At 45.0% G+C, this 18,272-nt stretch overlaps 1 protein-coding gene across 1 annotated transcript in view; it reads left to right on the top strand.

Annotated features, from left to right (window-relative positions):
• Positions 1 to 5,607, top strand: part of LOC110506108 (genetic suppressor element 1) — a 420,263-nt gene extending 414,656 nt beyond the window's left edge. The window contains exons 15-17 of the mRNA XM_036964533.1: positions 1,488 to 1,850; positions 2,703 to 2,806; positions 3,087 to 5,607. Coding sequence (XP_036820428.1) covers positions 1,488 to 1,850; positions 2,703 to 2,806; positions 3,087 to 3,227 — 608 coding nt within the window. The 3' untranslated portion in view covers positions 3,228 to 5,607. The remainder of the gene's footprint in view (positions 1 to 1,487; positions 1,851 to 2,702; positions 2,807 to 3,086) is intronic.
• Positions 5,608 to 18,272: the final 12,665 nt, after the last annotated feature.

The following is an 18,272-nucleotide window of genomic DNA, read 5'->3' as shown; positions in this document are numbered from 1 at the left end:
TAGAGATCGCATCATCTGTGGATCTGCTGGGGCGGTATGCAAATTGAAGTGGGTCTAGGGTTTCTGGGATAATGGTGTTGATGTGAGCCATGACCAGCCTTTCAAAGCACTTCATGGCTACAGATGTAAGTGCTACGGGTCTGTAGTCATTTAGGCAGGTTACCTTAGTGTTCTTGGGCACAGGGACTATGGTGGTCTGCTTGAAACATGTTGGTATTACAGACTCGGTCAGAGAGAGGTTGAAAATGTCAGTGAAGAAACTTGCCAGTTGAAACCAAAATAGATCCTAACCCTGACTATTAAGGTTGTGCAGTATTTTACCTGATTTTAACGTTCTGTCATAGAGTTTTCCCGTCTCAAGGGGTTAAATAAATAAAAAATACTATCGTAGGTGCCAATGTATTGCCATTAAAGTAACAGGGTTGACTTGTTTTGCTTGACTCGCACGGTTTTCCAGCCAGAAAGCATAGACCAACTCACCTGCTTTTACACCATGATTTGACTATTATTTGTTCAATGTTTATTTTGAAAAACATTTATTCAAAGAAATAGTTTCACCATATTAAAACAAAAGTTCACTAAATTAAATCTATATTAATCTTCAGAAATGATTTTGTCAAACAATAACATAACTAGGGCTAACAATGATGGTAATAAACTTGAATAACTTTGGGTTAAAGACCCAATACAGTAGTGTAAGACTGTTCGGTGGGATGGAGTTTTGGCCTGCCGGGTGACATCACCAGGCGGTACATTTGTTAATAAACCAACAAGAAAGAGAATAACTACTCGTTTTTAGTTTTCCCCTCTACTTAGACCACTCCCAGACAGTCCTAGCAAAATTCTTGCTTGAGAAATTGCTCTTTGCTAAAAGGCTATTTTGGTTTATTTTTGACCATTTTAATTGAAAACAATCACAGTATGATCCTTCATTTTTACCCAGAAAACATTTGAAATGTAGATAAAAACTGCTGCATTGGACCTTTTAAAAACATGCAAAGGACATGTTCTGAAGTTTGGCACCAGAAAAATCTGATTTATAGAATTTCCCATGTGGTCAATATTAAAGGGCACTTCATTGAGTATAACAGGCTTATACAATTCAGTATTGGTGCACAATTTCTCCTTTAAATATCAAAGGGGTGCAAAATGTTCTCTATTTGTGGAACAACCCAAGTATTAATGATGTGTTAATGTAATATCTTGGGCTCCCGAGCAGCGCAGTGGTCTAAGACATTGTATCTCAGTGCAAGAGGCATCACTATATTCCCTGGTTTGAATCCATGCTGTATCACATATGGCTGTGATTGGGAGTCCTATCGGGCGGCGCACAATTAGCCCAGCGTTGTCTGGGTTTGGCTGGGATAGGCCGTCATTGTAAATAAGAATTTGTTCTTAACTGACTTGCCTAGTTAAATAATGGTTAAATAAATATAAATATCCCTTTCTCGCCCTCTCTCTACCCCCCCCTCCCCCTCCCCCTCTAGGTGGAGCCACAGTGATCTCAGCGCCCTCTCACCTCCAGGACTCCTCAGTGCACTACAACATTCCAGAGCTGCAGAGCGCCCCCAGTCGGCCGCCCCCGCCACACACACACCCTCACACACACTCCATCCAACACCCGCACCCACACTCCATCCAACACCCGCACTCACACGCGCACCCGCTCCCCCAGCCCAATGGGCAGCACTGCCCCCCGCACCCCCACCGAGAGCCCCCAGGAGCGAGGGAGGAGCAGTCTGCACCAGAGGACTCAGAAGAAGAGGAGGAAGAGGAGGAAGAGGAGGCCCCAGTACCCAGGTGGCAGGGGATTGAAGCGATCTTTGAAGCCTATCAGGAATACATTGAAGGTAAGCAGTCAGTCACTTTTCTGTTTATTTAAAGGCCCAGTGCAGTCAAAACGTCATTTCAGCCTGTACATTTAAAAAGTATATATAATATTATAATTATTGTAACTATTATTTATTTGGGGCTGTTTTAGTGGGGTGAAGTGTTGTCAGTGAATTAGTTAATAGACCAATAAGAAAGAGAGTTCCAAACCTCTCTGCCAATAACAGCTAGTTTTCAGTTTTCCCCTTCCCACTTAGACCACTCACAGACACTCCTAGTAAAATTCTTGCTTGAGAAATTGCTATTTCCTAAGAGGCTTTTTTTTTGTTGACCATTTTAATTGAAAGCAATCACAATAAGGTACTTAATTGGCTGCATTGGACCTTTAATGACTAATGTCCTTGATTTTGGAATCGTTCATGTATGGTTGAAATCTAGAGACCAATGGACATTTATGACTCTTTGGTTATGAGTAGTTGTAGCGTATTCCCAACACTAGAGGGTGGTATTTATCCTTTTCTACTACTCTCTGTTGGTCCAACAAATAGGATGTAAACAGTCAAACATACATACACACACTATCTGTAATGAGTCTTGTGTAGTGAGTTGTGTGCTGTATGCTGCTTGCCTGTGGCAGTATGGTCTGTTGTAGCTCTAGCTGTGTCCTGCTCTCTGGTTATTGGTACATGGGGAGACAGGCAGGCAGGGAGTGTTAGCGTGGATGCTAATGAGACCCCAGGTCACATCCCCTCAGGCTCACTGTTATTCTCTTCTCTTTCCTCTCCCTCTCCTCCTCTGCCTCCCTCCTCTCCTTCTCCACCCCCCCCCCCCCCTTTTCTTCCCCTGCCTTCGGTCCTCCCTCCCTCCTTCAGAGCAAGGTGTGGAGCGCCAGGTGCTGCAGAGCCAGTGTCGGAGACTGGAGAACCAGCACTACAACCTGAGCCTGACAGCAGAGCAGCTCTCCCACAGCATGGGGGTAAGATCCTGTCTGCTACATCTATCATCACTGAGCTTCCTGCAAATCGTTTGGAGGAAATATAGTGTCTATTTTAAACAGCTATGTTCAATTGTATTCTTCATACTGTAAAATAATATTAAATAATGCCACATAATTCTAAGCAAATGTGTGGGTGAGTGTGTATCCTTGTGCTGTGTTTTGTTACTTTCTCTTTATGGTGTTACATTTTTGTTAATATGGTTTTATTGACTCTACTCCCCTCGGCTCTCTCTCTCTCTCCCTTCTTCTCTGTTTAAAGGAGTTGATGTCTCAGAGACAGAAGCTGGCGGTGGAGAGGGAGAAGTTACAGGCCGAGTTGGAGCACTTCAGGAAGTGTCTGACGCTGCCGCAGCCCCACTGGGCCAGGGGAGGGCACTACAAGGGTTACCCCCCCAGGTGACAGCTCCACTGGGCCAGGGGAGGGCACTACAAGGGTTACCCCCCCAGGTGACAGCTCCACAGGAGAGAGGGATGAATTCATGGATTCATTGATAGATGGATGGGGCTGCTGCCAGCCTACCAGGGACGGTGCCACCAGCCAGTGGTCTGTGATAACCCTGGGGTCAGAGGGCGCAACAGGCACGTCACACACCGCGCAAAGCTCTAGGACGGCATGGTCAACACACACACAAACATACAGATGAACACACTCACACCATTCTCTTCAGCAGGCACCAGTTACTCTCTTGCATTGCAGTCCCAGCCCCATCCTGGGCTCCCCTCACAGCCACGCCCACACAGACAATACTGCAATCGGAGAGCAGCTCAGCCCTGGAATAGGTGTGGTCACGTGACAGAGCGCCATCTACCACCAATTCAATGCCCCTACCTCTGGCCAACCGGACAGGACTGAACCTCCCAGCATCTCTCCTGGTGGCAGGTCAGGCCAGCTTTCAAACTTGAAATGCACTTAAAGAGAAAGACCTGAAGAACTACCTGGTGGTACTGTGTTACGACAAAGAACTGTTCAAATTAGGGAAGAACTTACAAAATGCACATTTTGGAATGAATAAAGGAAATGTTTTATTTCGAGATGAGAATAAGAATTTAAAAGGTGCTTCAGCCTTGTATTGTAAATAATATTAAGACTCAAAATAATTTTGTATGTTTTTATTACTTTAATCATTGTTCTTTAAGAAGAAGAAAATAAGCCTGCCATTTTTTTATATGTTCATGCTTTTTTGGGTGAAACAGAAAGCTTTGCTTTTAGTGTTTGTTCTGCTGCTGGTCAGGACTGCCCTGTTCAGAGGTGTAGATTGAAGGAGAAAAGGAGAGAGAGAACATGCTCCTCTCCTCTCCTCAACCCCTTTGACCCAGCCATGTGTGCTGCCGTGGCAGCAGCCTGAGCTCCAGCCTCAGCCCTCCCTCCCCTGGCCTCCAGGCCCCGTAAGGCTCACTGACCTAACTCCAGGCCCCACAGGCCTCCCAGATCCATGCACTCCGTCAGAACACCAGGCCCACACAGAACCCCTCCTGACAGGAACAGCGTGTTTTACCACTCCCCCTTTGTGAGTAGTTACTCATGGGAAAGAGTAAGTGACAGCTACAGTTACAATGTCATCCTTTATTTCTCTCTCTCCTTTTTCCCCCTTCAGCTCTAGTCCAGGGATGGGCGCTTAGTAGAACTGTTAACTGATAACTAGACCCATCTCTCTGGACCTTATCATTAAGCACAAGGGGCACAACACCCATTATGATGAGACATTCATATCACTAAACCCACAGAGAGGAGGGAACAATGCAGACAATACCACGTCAAGATTATTCTCCTTTGTGTTTGCCATAAAAGGAAATAGTGCCAAAAAGTAGCCCTCCCTCACACAAAATATCATGAGACTTTTAAACCTACAAATAGAGTAATTCAACTAACTCCCTGAATTGAAATGGCCAACCCACTTCTAAACATATTATATTACTACATTTATCCCACTTATCATAATGTCAAAGCCCTTGCCAACAATTGGTTAATGGATAATTGTTTTTCACTTGAGGGCCCTCAAATCTAAAGTCTATTAAAGGTTCTCTTTTGCCAAGTATATGAATCATTGCCCTGCACTGCACTGTGCATCTATAGTGTGTGTTTTCAAGCCTGCATCAGTGTCCACCTCGCTGCTGGCCATAGCTGTCTCCTGTGCCTCAGTACCCATGTTCCCCAGTCTCTCTATTCCCCTACCTTCCTTCTGTGGGAGTGTCTGGCCTTTTAGCCTTGCAGGAGGACCTCCGGCAGCATAGATCGCAATGCAGCGTGGGTATCGTAGTGCTGTCAGTCAGAGTTGACAAGGCTTTGAGTATGTAGTCCTAAAGGGGTTCTGTTTGAACTTCAGTCTGATGCTGTGGATGTGAGATGACAGGGAGGGGAGGGTGGCTGCAGGTCTGGTCCCTACATCCCTCTTTGTTCCACTCCTGGGGAGCTCTCAGAGGAACACCCAGTTAGGGAGGCAGAACCATGTTTACAGACCAGAGCAGAGCTACGATAGGAGCACCACTTGTCAATCAGACAGCAAGCGCTACCACTGAGTTAAGCAGCCAATGAGTTAGCGGGAGGACGTTAGGCCCTTCCCCAGAGCCTCCTTACTCTACTACGCACGCACACGCAATAGACCCCTGACTCTATGGAGGATGTCTAGACTCTAGATGCTGTGAAACTCTGATTTTAAAATGTACTTGTTTGAATTAATTGTAATGTAATATATTATTTGTTGAATGTAGTAATTAGGTATTTATGAATATATTGCTGTAATTTCAGACAAAAAAATAAAATAAAATATTTCAAAAATGTACTTGAATAGTCAAGTCTTCTCTTGGTACCATTTCTTCCTGCAGGTTCACTGCATCCTTTTTCAGTATCTGAGTAAAACTCTGATGTGTGTTTAACAGTGAGACTGCATTGAAGTCACACATGTCTGATAGAGATGGGGGTTATCAATTAAGGGTTTCTACTACATAGGATTTACCATCTGTTTATTATGAGGCAGGCAAAAACAGACAGAAAAAAATGAGTGAAATTATCAAATCACTCTTATGTCAAAAGTTAATTATCTGTGATTACTGGACATAATATGTGATGGTTAGAATATGCATGGCCTAGTTATAAAATGACAGTGTAGATTGTACAGTACTTAACCACAACTGTTAGTATAGGACTCAGGAAGGACGAATCTTACCATTAAATAGCATGGCTTTATATACCCTTTTATAAAATGGTTAGTTCTGGCCTGGCATTATGATTATTGCAACCTAAAAGGTGTTTTCCATTCACGCTACATGTCACTGTATTATATCAACAACTCTTTGTTAATATTAATTATGATTCAAACTAAAAGGTTCACAACAAATGGAAAACACAGTGATTTCAATGAAAAACAATGTTCCCATGTTTGCGGAGACTGCATTAACGGTAAACGCTAAATATATCCACTCAATCGGAAATGACCTTTACATTTCAATCGCACTATATCTTTAGCGCTAGGGATTGAATGGAGCCCTTATATATTGGACACAACAAATATGTACACAGTAGGCTGGAAGTGGTGTGTTGGAGGACCAGTAGGGGGCACTCTTCCCTCTGGTCTAAGAAGTTCCCAATGCCCAGGAGCACTGACAGGGACATTGCCCTGCGTAAGGTGCAGCCTTTCACATAGGATGTTTAACGGATGTCTTGACTGTGGTCATTAAAGATTCCATGGTACTTATTGTAACAGTAAGTGATGTAACCCTGGTGTCCTGACTGTGGTCATTAAAGATTCCATGGTACTTATTGTAACAGTAAGTGATGTAACCCTGGTGTCCTGACTGTGGTCATTAAAGATTCCATGGTACTTCTTGTAACAGTAAGTGATGTAACCCTGGTGTCCTGGCTAACTTATTATACTCCTCAATCCTAATGGGTTCATACTGTGTGTCACTCCTCACCTCTACACCATAAAAGCTGATGTCTGGTGAGAATTCTGGCACAAATGGTTGCACCCATAGTTGTGTATGACTAGAGATTCATCCAGTCATAAGGTCATTTAGCAACATTTGAGTTTATGTCTTGTTTGGATAGATTTGTATAACTCTTATTTCTGCTTGTAGATATTAAACACTACCTCCAACAGAGGACTTGTGGATTGGATAGATTTGTATAACCCTTATTTCTACTTGTAGGTATTAAACACTACCTCCAACAGAGGACTTGTGGATTGGATAGATTTGTATAACCCTTATTTCTACTTGTAGGTATTAAACACTACCTCCAACAGAGGACTTGTGGATTGGATAGATTTGTATAACTCTTATTTCTGCTTGTAGGTATTAAACACTACCTCCAACAGAGGACTTGTGGATTGGATAGATTTGTATAACCCTTATTTCTGCTTGTAGGTATTAAACACTACCTCCAACAGAGGACTTGTGGATTGGATAGATTTGTATAACTCTTATTTCTGCTTGTAGGTATTAAACACTACCTCCAACAGAGGACTTGTGGATTGGATAGATTTGTATAACTCTTATTTCTGCTTGTAGGTATTAAACACTACCTCCAACAGAGGACTTGTGGATTGGATAGATTTGTATAACCCTTATTTCTGCTTGTAGGTATTAAACACTACCTCCAACAGAGGACTTGTGGATTGGATAGATTTGTATAACTCTTATTTCTGCTTGTAGGTATTAAACACTACCTCCAACAGAGGACTTGTGGATTGGCAGTAAAAATAACACACGGGCTACAAAGGAAAACTGTTACGTGTAGTTGAATTACTCTGGACCAAGACATACAGCCACGCAGTCATCAACATCCACTCTGTGTCTTTTTCTCCGCACTCTCTCAAAGGTGCCTCCGGGAATACTATCGCTTTCAAAATAAAAGTCCCCAGGGTGTAAACAATAACGGTGCCTCAACATTACAGTAAAATAAAAGTCGTAACAAAAGTAAGGCTAGAGATTTTTATATCAACATACGTCTAGGCTTTAGAGCTTCCATTAGTACATATGTGTTACATCTCTGATTGTTTTGCCTGCCTGCTCTCATCCTTTTGTTTCTCAGCCTCTCTCACTTCCTGTCTGAATTGTCTGACCCCACAAGCTGCATTACACATGCTCTTAAATGCCGCATCATTTTCCACAGGAGGTTTTGTACAGTTGTTCTCAAATTCAACTTCTGGACAAGTCAACAGTTCCATCAAGAGTTTTCTTAATTTACCAGAATGCCCTTGGCCTGTTAGTTGACTCTTTATCTCACAATGTATGTATATACTTGTTGCCCAAACTCTAGGATCATAATGTGATTGGGCAGTTGTCAGGCCATCCTTATTTATTTTACACCTTGCTGGAACAGAGGTAATTATGGGAAAGACTGCTGTAGAATTGTATACGTGGCTTAACGCTTCTGATCCATGTTGGTGACTCCATTGTTTTGCCTTTTCCAAGAAAACTCTCTGTTAGAGTTTCCTCCCCATCCAGAAGTAAAACACAGAAGTTGGGCTCTGGATGGTATGTGCCTAGACTGAAGTATTTTGCTGTCTCATTTTGAATGCCGTTGTCAACCTGGCTTGGCCTCTTGAAATCCCCCTCCGGAAACTCATAGTCTGTTGACATCACTGTGAGTATTAGAGTGCTGTCTGACCATCTCTGAATAAGAGCTGTACACTTGGTTAAAGCTTACAGTAGCAGCGTCAATAAAACTGAAACAGATCAGATCGTCAGTATCCTCTCCTTTCAACTCTCTAACAAGCTTTTTACTTTCTGCATGATTTTTTTTAGATATTCTCTGATATCTGTATGTGGTATTTTTTTATATATTTTTTTAAGGTCAGGTATTGGGTCATGTTTAATGTTACCATTGGGTCCCCAGGTAAATTAAATATTTTTAAACCTCAGGGTTGTTTTTTTCTCTTATTCTACCAGTTGAAACAGCAGCTTCGTGAGCTCAGGAACATCTTTGCCATTGAGGCCAATGATGATGGCCACGTCTTTCAGGAGCTCCTTATCTTCCTCCTTAAAGCCTGTATCCTCCAACAACGTCAGTAACCTTTGAACCTGTGTGTCACGTGACCTTAGTTCTTTCGTTATGTCTTTGTTTTAGTATGGTCAGGGAGTGAGTTGGGTGGGTTGTCTATGTTAGTTTTTCTATGATTTGCTATTTCTGTGTTTGGCCTGGTATGGTTCTCAATCAGAGGCAGCTGTCAATCATTGTCCCTGATTGAGAACCATATTTAGGGAGCCTGTTTTCTATTGTGTTTCGTGAGTGATTGTTTTCTGTTGTGTGTCTGCATCAGCCAGAACTGTTTTCGGTCGTTTCTCTTTGATATTTCCATGTTCATTTTAATAAATATGGACACATACCACGCTGCACCTTGGTCCTCACCTTCTTCCACCAACAACGGCCGTTACACTGTGACTGGATTTGGTCCAGTGGTCGGTTGTTGTCAGGTAGTGGGACCTACATGGGCACATTGATCAGGAACTTGATATTTTGATCCTGGGTCTGCTTCTGGGTTTATCAGGAGAAACAACAAACACAAAGCATGTAAGGTTAGGAAATGAAAGTACTTTTGGTTAAAGGTCACTGTTAGAAATTTGCAGTATCCCTTGGAGAGGATATATTTAAGCTGAAGCTCATTGACCTCTCACTGTAATTCATAGATTTGAGCCCAGATGTTGTTCTACTACAATGACACTGTTGTTGGCTCACCTGACTGGAACCCTGGTTGAGCTCGTTCCTTTCATCTTGTCTTCCACCCCTCCCCTTTCCCTCTTCCTACTAGAGGGCCCTGGCTGTGGGGTGTTGTTCGACCTCTTGGCACCAGGGGGCAAACCTTGCAGCTCAGTATTCTCCAAACTGCAGAACAAAACATGAATAAATCATGCTTTTTTTAACATAACTACCAGTAATAGGACTAGTTACTTTGATTTCCTCCAAAACTCCCTACATTAATAATTTTCACCGAATGGTGTCCCCACTATCCCCAATCTCCCTACTGTATTATGTGGTCGCTGGTTTCTGGGTTGTTGACATGAGACTGTCTGGTGGGCGGCTTCACAGTAGAGTCTGAGGGGAGAAACAGGCTATTCAGAGACTTGGGGAGGGAGGTAGAGAGACTTAGATTGAATGTGTAGTGATAAACCATCCTCTTCTCACTTGGTGGTACTTTACAAACTGGGACGTCTACAGATTCATCAGACGCCTTCCCCAAACAGCAGGAGAACTTTTAGGAGCGTGGTCCCCAAACAGCAGGAGAAGTTTTAGGAGCGTGGTCCCCAAACAGCAGGAGAACTTTTAGGAGCGTGGTCCCCAAACAGCAGGAGAACATTGAGGAGCGTGGTCCCCAAACAGCAGGAGAACATTGAGGAGCGTGGTCCCCAAACAGCAGGAGAACATTGAGGAGCGTGGTCCCCAAACAGCAGGAGAACATTGAGGAGCGTGGTCCCCAAACAGCAGGAGAACATTGAGGAGCGTGGTCCCCAAACAGCAGGAGAACATTGAGGAGCGTGGTCCCCAAACAGCAGGAGAACTTTTAGGAGCGTGGTCCCCAAACAGCAGGAGAACTTTTAGGAGTGTGGTCCCCAAACAGCAGGAGAACTTTTAGGAGCGTGGTCCCCAAACAGCAGGAGAACTTTTAGGAGCGTGGTCCCCAAACAGCAGGAGAACTTTTAGGAGCGTGGTCCCCAAACAGCAGGAGAACTTTTAGGAGTGTGGTCCCCAAACAGCAGGAGAACTTTTAGGAGCGTGGTCCCCAAACAGCAGGAGAACTTTTAGGAGCGTGGTCCCCAAACAGCAGGAGAACTTTTAGGAGCGTGGTCCCCAAACAGCAGGAGAACTTTTAGGAGCGTGGTCCCCAAACAGCAGGAGAACATTGAGGAGCGTGGTCCCCAAACAGCAGGAGAACTTTTAGGAGCGTGGTCCCCAAACAGCAGGAGAACTTTTAGGAGCGTGGTCCCCAAACAGCAGGAGAACTTTTAGGAGCGTGGTCCCCAAACAGCAGGAGAACTTTTAGGAGCGTGGTCCCCAAACAGCAGGAGAACTTTTAGGAGCGTGGTCCCCAAACAGCAGGAGAACTTTTAGGAGTGTGGTCCCCAAACAGCAGGAGAACATTGAGGAGCGTGGTCCCCAAACAGCAGGAGAACATTGAGGAGCGTGGTCCCCAAACAGCAGGAGAACTTTTAGGAGCGTGGTCCCCAAACAGCAGGAGAACATTGAGGAGCGTGGTCCCCAAACAGCAGGAGAACATTGAGGAGCGTGGTCCCCAAACAGCAGGAGAACATTGAGGAGCGTGGTCCCCAAACAGCAGGAGAACATTGAGGAGCGTGGTCCCCAAACAGCAGGAGAACATTGAGGAGCGTGGTCCCCAAACAGCAGGAGAACATTGAGGAGCGTGGTCCCCAAACAGCAGGAGAACATTGAGGAGCAGGGAGCTGGGGTCTTTCTTCTGATCTTTCTCATGATCTTTGTCTCTGTTGTCTGTTATTACCCTCCATGATGTCTCAGACAGACCTACTGTTATTACCCTCCATGATGTCTCAGACAGACCTACTGTTAATACCCTCCATGATGTCTCAGACAGACCTACCTTTGTTACCCTCCATGATGTCTCGGACAGACCTACTGTTGTTACCCTCCATGATGTCTCAGACAGACCTACTGTTGTTACCCTCCATGATGTCTCAGACAGACCTACTGTTGTTACCCTCCATGATGTCTCAGACAGACCTACTGTTATTACCCTCCATGATGTCTCAGACAGACCTACTGTTATTACCCTCCATGATGTCTCAGACAGACCTACTGTTAATACCCTCCATGATGTCTCAGACAGACCTACCTTTGTTACCCTCCATGATGTCTCAGACAGACCTACTGTTGTTACCCTCCATGATGTCTCGGACAGACCTACTGTTGTTACCCTCCATGATGTCTCAGACAGACCTACTGTTATTACCCTCCATGATGTCTCAGACAGACCTACTGTTATTACCCTCCATGATGTCTCAGACAGACCTACTGTTGTTACCCTCCATGATGTCTCAGACAGACCTACTGTTGTTACCCTCCATGATGTCTCGGACAGACCTACTGTTGTTACCTTCCATGATGTCTCAGACAGACCTACTGTTGTTACCCTCCATGATGGCTCAGACAGACCTACTGTTGTTACCCTCCATGATGTCTCAGACAGACCTACTGTTGTTACCCTCCATGATGTCTCGGACAGACCTACTGTTGTTACCCTCCATGATGTCTCAGACAGACCTACTGTTGTTACCCTCCATGATGTCTCGGACAGACCTACTGTTGTTACCCTCCATGATGTCTCGGACAGACCTACTGTTGTTACCCTCCATGATGTCTCGGACAGACCTACTGTTATTACCCTCCATGATGACTCAGACAGACCTACTGTTGTTACCCTCCATGATGTCTCGGACAGACCTACTGTTGTTACCCTCCATGATGTCTCGGACAGACCTATTGTATGAAAGCACAATACAAGACTCAGATGAGGAAAGGATCTGTGTCAAATCAAATGATATGTGCAATACATCTCCATTTCATAAATCTTCTTCTTAATTTGCTAAATAATTGTAAATAGCAATACTTTTTTTTTGCACTTTCCTGTTACCAAGAATGGATTCTCATTTCATTACTGGCTATTGACATTTTATAAATCCAATCATACTTAATTGACACTTGAATGTTGATAGAGATTATACTAGAGCTTAGAATAGCTACATTTGATGAAGACATCAATTAACGCATTCACTATTTCCTTGTTTCTTAGTGAAACTAAATGATTCAGATGAAGGTTTTTCCTAATGCCTCTAAAGATGGATATATGATTCAACCTAGCTAAAAAAGATATTATCTGTTGATGTTCTCAGCAATCTACCCCAGTAGTTTCCCTGTGGGACTTGTGTTGTGTTGCAGGTCACCAACATTCCTCCACCATGTTGAATATTTCATTAGAGACCCATCTTCCTTTTCGGATATGTTCGCAAGACAACACCTGCATCACTGGCCCTGTTCCTTATTTACTGTACAACATGAGGAAGTATTGTTGTGAGCACATTTTGGATAACTAGGACTGTAAGTACAAAAAATGTGTCTTCTTGTTTCAAACATACACATCACACCAGTTTTAAAGGGATATTTTCCTCAGAATACATTATTTTGTTACCTTGGCTGTAGTCGATTCAACAAGGCAGTGTTTGGATATTCCCTTAGATACTTAGTCTTATATTGTATTTAGTTTTGTTATTATGACCATTAACACTTATGCCTCTGTAGTAACATTATAATTTTATTAACATGTTGTTACATATTGCATTTTCCCGATTGCATAGCAATGTAGTTGAGTTGATCATGTACAGTAAAGGTCATTTAAAGGCAATTTACACTTGAGCCTTGTACTGAATCTCCACCCTTGTCCTTTAGTGTCAGTAGAATTACACAAACAAAAATACTTTGTGTTGTGTATATTTACGCTGCTAAGTTGTCATATAGGCCTATATTCCCTGTTCCTGATAGTCAATCCTGTCAATTTAGACAAATACGTAAATATACAATAAAACCTGAAACAAAGTCTGACCCTCTAATCGTCTTCTGATCACTCCACTGTCTTTATATTCCTTTGTTATTCATGCTTCAGGGAGTGGTCCTTTGAGGCAGAAGATCTGTGTATGAGCTGTTGAAGGTTCCTCTTTATGAAGCCCAGAATAGGATGTGGCCTCTTATACCTCTGAAGAATGAAGTTATCTACATATTGTGCTCCTTTCGTAATAGGTGGAGGGAAGCATCTAAGAGGGAGAGGCATACTGTATAGCCTTCCCAACAGTCATCTCATGTTCACTTTTGGAAAAGAGGATTTGACAGACACACACGTATTTATACCTGTTGTAACGGATTTCTTCCGTCAAATGAGAGGAGGACCAAAATGCAGCGTGGTTAGAGGTCATGGTTTTTAATAAGAGAAACTAAACATGAACACAATTACAAAACAACAAACGTGGCAAAACCCGACACAGTCCTATCTGGTGCAGAGAACACAAAGACAGGAAACAACCACCCACAAACCCCAACACAAAACAGTCCTATCTGGTGCAGAGAACACAAAGACAGGAAACAGTCCTATCTGGTGCAGAGAACACAAAGACAGGAAACAACCACCCACAAACCCCAACACAAAACAGTCCTATCTGGTGCAGAGAACACAAAGACAGGAAACAGTCCTATCTGGTGCAGAGAACACAAAGACAGGAAACAACCACCCACAAACCCCAACACAAAACAGTCCTATCTGGTGCAGAGAACACAAAGACAGGAAACAACCACCCACAAACCCCAACACAAAACAGTCCTATCTGGTGCAGAGAACACAAAGACAGGAAACAACCACCCACAAACCCCAACACAAAACAGTCCTATCTGGTGCAGAGAACACAAAGACAGGAAACAACCACCCACAAACCCCAACACAAAACAGTCCTATCTGGTGCAGAGAACACAAAGACAGGAAACAACCACCCACAAACCCCAACACAAAACAAGCTACCTAAATCTACCATATCAGGCCATACATAGAAACGGACAAACTAGACACACAACATAGAATGCCCACCCAGCTCACGTCCTGACCAACACTAACACAAGGAAAACACAAAAGAACTATAGTCAGAACGTGACACCTGTGTTCTCTATTTGTCTGTTGCCAGTTTGTCTTGTCAAGCTTACCAGCGTGTTTTTCAGTGCTCCTGGTTTCCTAGTCTATTTTTCTAACCCTCCCGGTTCTGACCAGTTCTGCCTGCCCTGACGCTGAGTCCGGCTGCCTGATCATTCAGCCTGCTCTGACACTGAGCCCGGCTGCCTGATCATTCAGCCTGCTCTGACACTGAGTCCGGCTGCCTGATCATTCAGCCTGCTCTGACACTGAGCCCGGCTGCCTGATCATTCAGCCTGCTCTGACACTGAGCCCGGCTGCCTGATCATTCAGCCTGCTCTGACACTGAGCCCGGCTGCCTGATCATTCAGCCTGCTCTGACGCTGAGCCCGGCTGCCTGATCATTCAGCCTGCTCTGACGCTGAGCCCGGCTGCCTGATCATTCAGCCTGCACTGACGCTGAGTCCGGCTGCCTGATCATTCAGTCTGCTCTGACACTGAGCCCGGCTGCCTGATCATTCAGCCTGCTCTGACACTGAGCCCGGCTGCCTGATCATTCAGCCTGCTCTGACACTGAGCCCGGCTGCCTGATCATTCAGCCTGCTCTGACACTGAGCCCGGCTGCCTGATCATTCAGCCTGCTCTGACGCTGAGCCCGGCTGCCTGATCATTCAGCCTGCACTGACGCTGAGTCCGGCTGCCTGATCATTCAGTCTGCTCTGACACTGAGCCCGGCTGCCTGATCATTCAGCCTGCTCTGACGCTGAGTCCGGCTGCCTGATCATTCAGCCTGCTCTGACACTGAGCCCGGCTGCCTGATCATTCAGCCTGCTCTGACACTGAGCCCGGCTGCCTGATCATTCAGCCTGCTCTGACACTGAGTCCGGCTGCCTGATCATTCAGCCTGCTCTGACACTGAGCCCAGCTGCCTGATCATTCAGCCTGCTCTGACGCTGAGTCCGGCTGCCTGATCATTCAGTCTGCTCTGACACTGAGCCCGGCTGCCTGATCATTCAGCCTGCTCTGACGCTGAGTCCGGCTGCCTGATCATTCAGCCTGCTCTGACGCTGAGTCCGGCTGCCTGATCATTCAGCCTGCTCTGACGCTGAGCCCGGCTGCCTGATCATTCAGCCTGCTCTGACATTCAGCCCCACTGTACCTTTCAGACTCTGACCTGGTTTATGAACTTCTGCCTGTCCCCGACCTGGCAATTGCCTGCCCCTTGTATTTCAATAAATATCAGAGACTCTAACCATCTGCCTCCTGTGTCTGCATCTGGGTCTCACCCTGTGTTGTTATTAGCTGACAACGTCACGAAAACGATGTGCACGCTTCAATGGGGCAGAAGTCCATGTGTTGTTGCCTGATAGCTAGCAATAATGACAATAAGCTGCCTTGTGGGGAATCGTAGGTGTCTCGTTTCAGCTAGTTTTAACTTGTTCTTGATACCATGTCTTGTTTTTTAGCCGTTTTGCCTGTTGCCACATCTTTGCCATTATGGCAACAACTGTAAAGATGTATTTGAGAGACAACAAGGTATTTATGTTTTCAATAAACATTGGAGATGAAATATAGTACACATGCTGTCAACAATCTTAGCCAGCCCCATTGGTCAAAATGATCCAAGATTAGACCAGAAATAGATCCCACTTGTGACCAATGTAAGCAGGCTCCTGATACTTTATTACACACGTTTTGGACATGGCCGAAATGGACAGATTTCTGGATATCAATTTCTGAAACCTTTTCTAAGATACTGGAGAGACCTATAGAACCTTCTGCCTTTACTGCATAATTAAGAGTGGCACCACAGGAGGCCCCTCAACAGTTATATGGAGTGGCACCACAGGAGGCCCCTCTAAACAGTTCTATGGAGTGACACCACAATAGACCCCTCTAAAGAGTTCTATGGAGTGGCACCACAGTAGACCCCTCTAAACAGTTCTATGGAGTGGCACCACAGTAGACCCCTCTAAACAGTTATATGGAGTGGCACCACAGTAGACCCCTCTAAACAGTTCTATGGAGTGGCACCACAGTAGACCCCTCTAAAGAGTTCTATGGAGTGGCACCACAGCGGACCCCTCTAAACAGTTCTATGGAGTGGCACCACAGTAGACCCCTCTAAACAGTTCTATGGAGTGGCACCACAAGAGGCCCCTCTAAACAGTTCTATGGAGTGGCACCACAGTAGACCCCTCTAAAGAGTTCTATGGAGTGGCACCACAGCGGACCCCTCTAAACAGTTCTATGGAGTGGCACCACAAGAGGCCCCTCTAAACAGTTCTATGGAGTGGCACCACAGTAGACCCCTCTAAACAGTTCTATGGAGTGGCACCACAGTAGACCCCTCTAAACAGTTCTATGGAGTGGCACCACAAGAGGCCCCTCTAAACAGTTCTATGGAGTGGCACCACAGTAGACCCCTCTAAAGAGTTCTATGGAGTGGCACCACAGCGGACCCCTCTAAAGAGTTCTATGGAGTGGCACCACAGGAGGCCCCTCTAAACAGTTCCCATGGAGTGGCACCACAAGAGGCCCCTCTAAACAGTTCTATGGAGTGGCACCACAGTAGACCCCACTAAACAGTTCTATGGAGTGGCACCACAAGAGGCCCCTCTAAACAGTTCTATGGAGTGGCACCACAGTAGACCCCTCTAAAGAGTTCTATGGAGTGGCACCACAGCGGACCCCTCTAAAGAGTTCTATGGAGTGGCACCACAGCGGACCCCTCTAAAGAGTTCTATGGAGTGGCACCACAGGAGGCCCCTCTAAACAGTTCCCATGGAGTGGCACCACAAGAGGCCCCTCTAAACAGTTCTATGGAGTGGCACCACAGTAGACCCCACTAAACAGTTCTATGGAGTGGCACCACAAGAGGCCCCTCTAAACAGTTCTATGGAGTGGCACCACAGTAGACCCCTCTAAAGAGTTCTATGGAGTGGCACCACAGCGGACCCCTCTAAAGAGTTCTATGGAGTGGCACCACAGCGGACCCCTCTAAAGAGTTCTATGGAGTGGCACCACAGGAGGCCCCTCTAAACAGTTCCCATGGAGTGACACCACAGTAGACCCCTCTAAACAGTTCTATGGGCAACATGCTGGCATATTCTAGCTAGACGTCTTCTACTATTTAAGTTGAAGGATGTGTTTCCTCCTACTTTAACCATTTGATAAAGGAAGTTATGCAACATCTCAAGCTAGAGAAAATACGCTACTCCGTTATGGGATCTGCAATGACATTTTATAATATCTGGCAAACCTTCCTATCGTTTGGAGAAGACATGGAACAGCCAACTCCATAAACCAAACCAAATTAGTTTTATTTTTTAACTTTTTCTTTTACATATCTTTGTATTTGTTTTACTATTCGATTTTATTATTCATTGTATATCATGCCTGCTTTCAGTCTAGTTTTGGGGTGGGGCTCTAATGGAGCATGGGGGGGAGGGGGGGGGTTGATTTGGTAGGGGATCCGTGTGGTTCTACCCTCTACCTGTCTGTCCATTATCTGAATAATCTTTAAAAAATGCCAAATAACTTTTGGCTGTGTTGCTAAAGAACCCGTCTATACTATCCTGAACGGAGGCGTCATCAGAGTTTTAGAACATTCAGGGCTCAGCCCTGAAAACCTGGGGCTGACTCGCCGCGAGGGGGAAGGGTGAAATAATATGACCTATAATAAAGCCACCTTTTTTATACATGAGGGGAGGTTATCACATCTAGCCATAATGGTCCTGGAAGCGTAGCCAGAATGGTCTCTTCCGGGATGGTCCCGGATGCATAGCCATTGCTATGCTTCTGGGACC

The sequence above is a fragment of the Oncorhynchus mykiss genome, chromosome 26 (genome assembly GCF_013265735.2).
Source record: "Oncorhynchus mykiss isolate Arlee chromosome 26, USDA_OmykA_1.1, whole genome shotgun sequence".
NCBI classification, from domain to species: Eukaryota; Metazoa; Chordata; class Actinopteri; order Salmoniformes; family Salmonidae; genus Oncorhynchus; species Oncorhynchus mykiss.
Note: the sequence above shows the minus strand (reverse complement) of the source record. Positions and strands in the feature narration are given on the sequence as shown.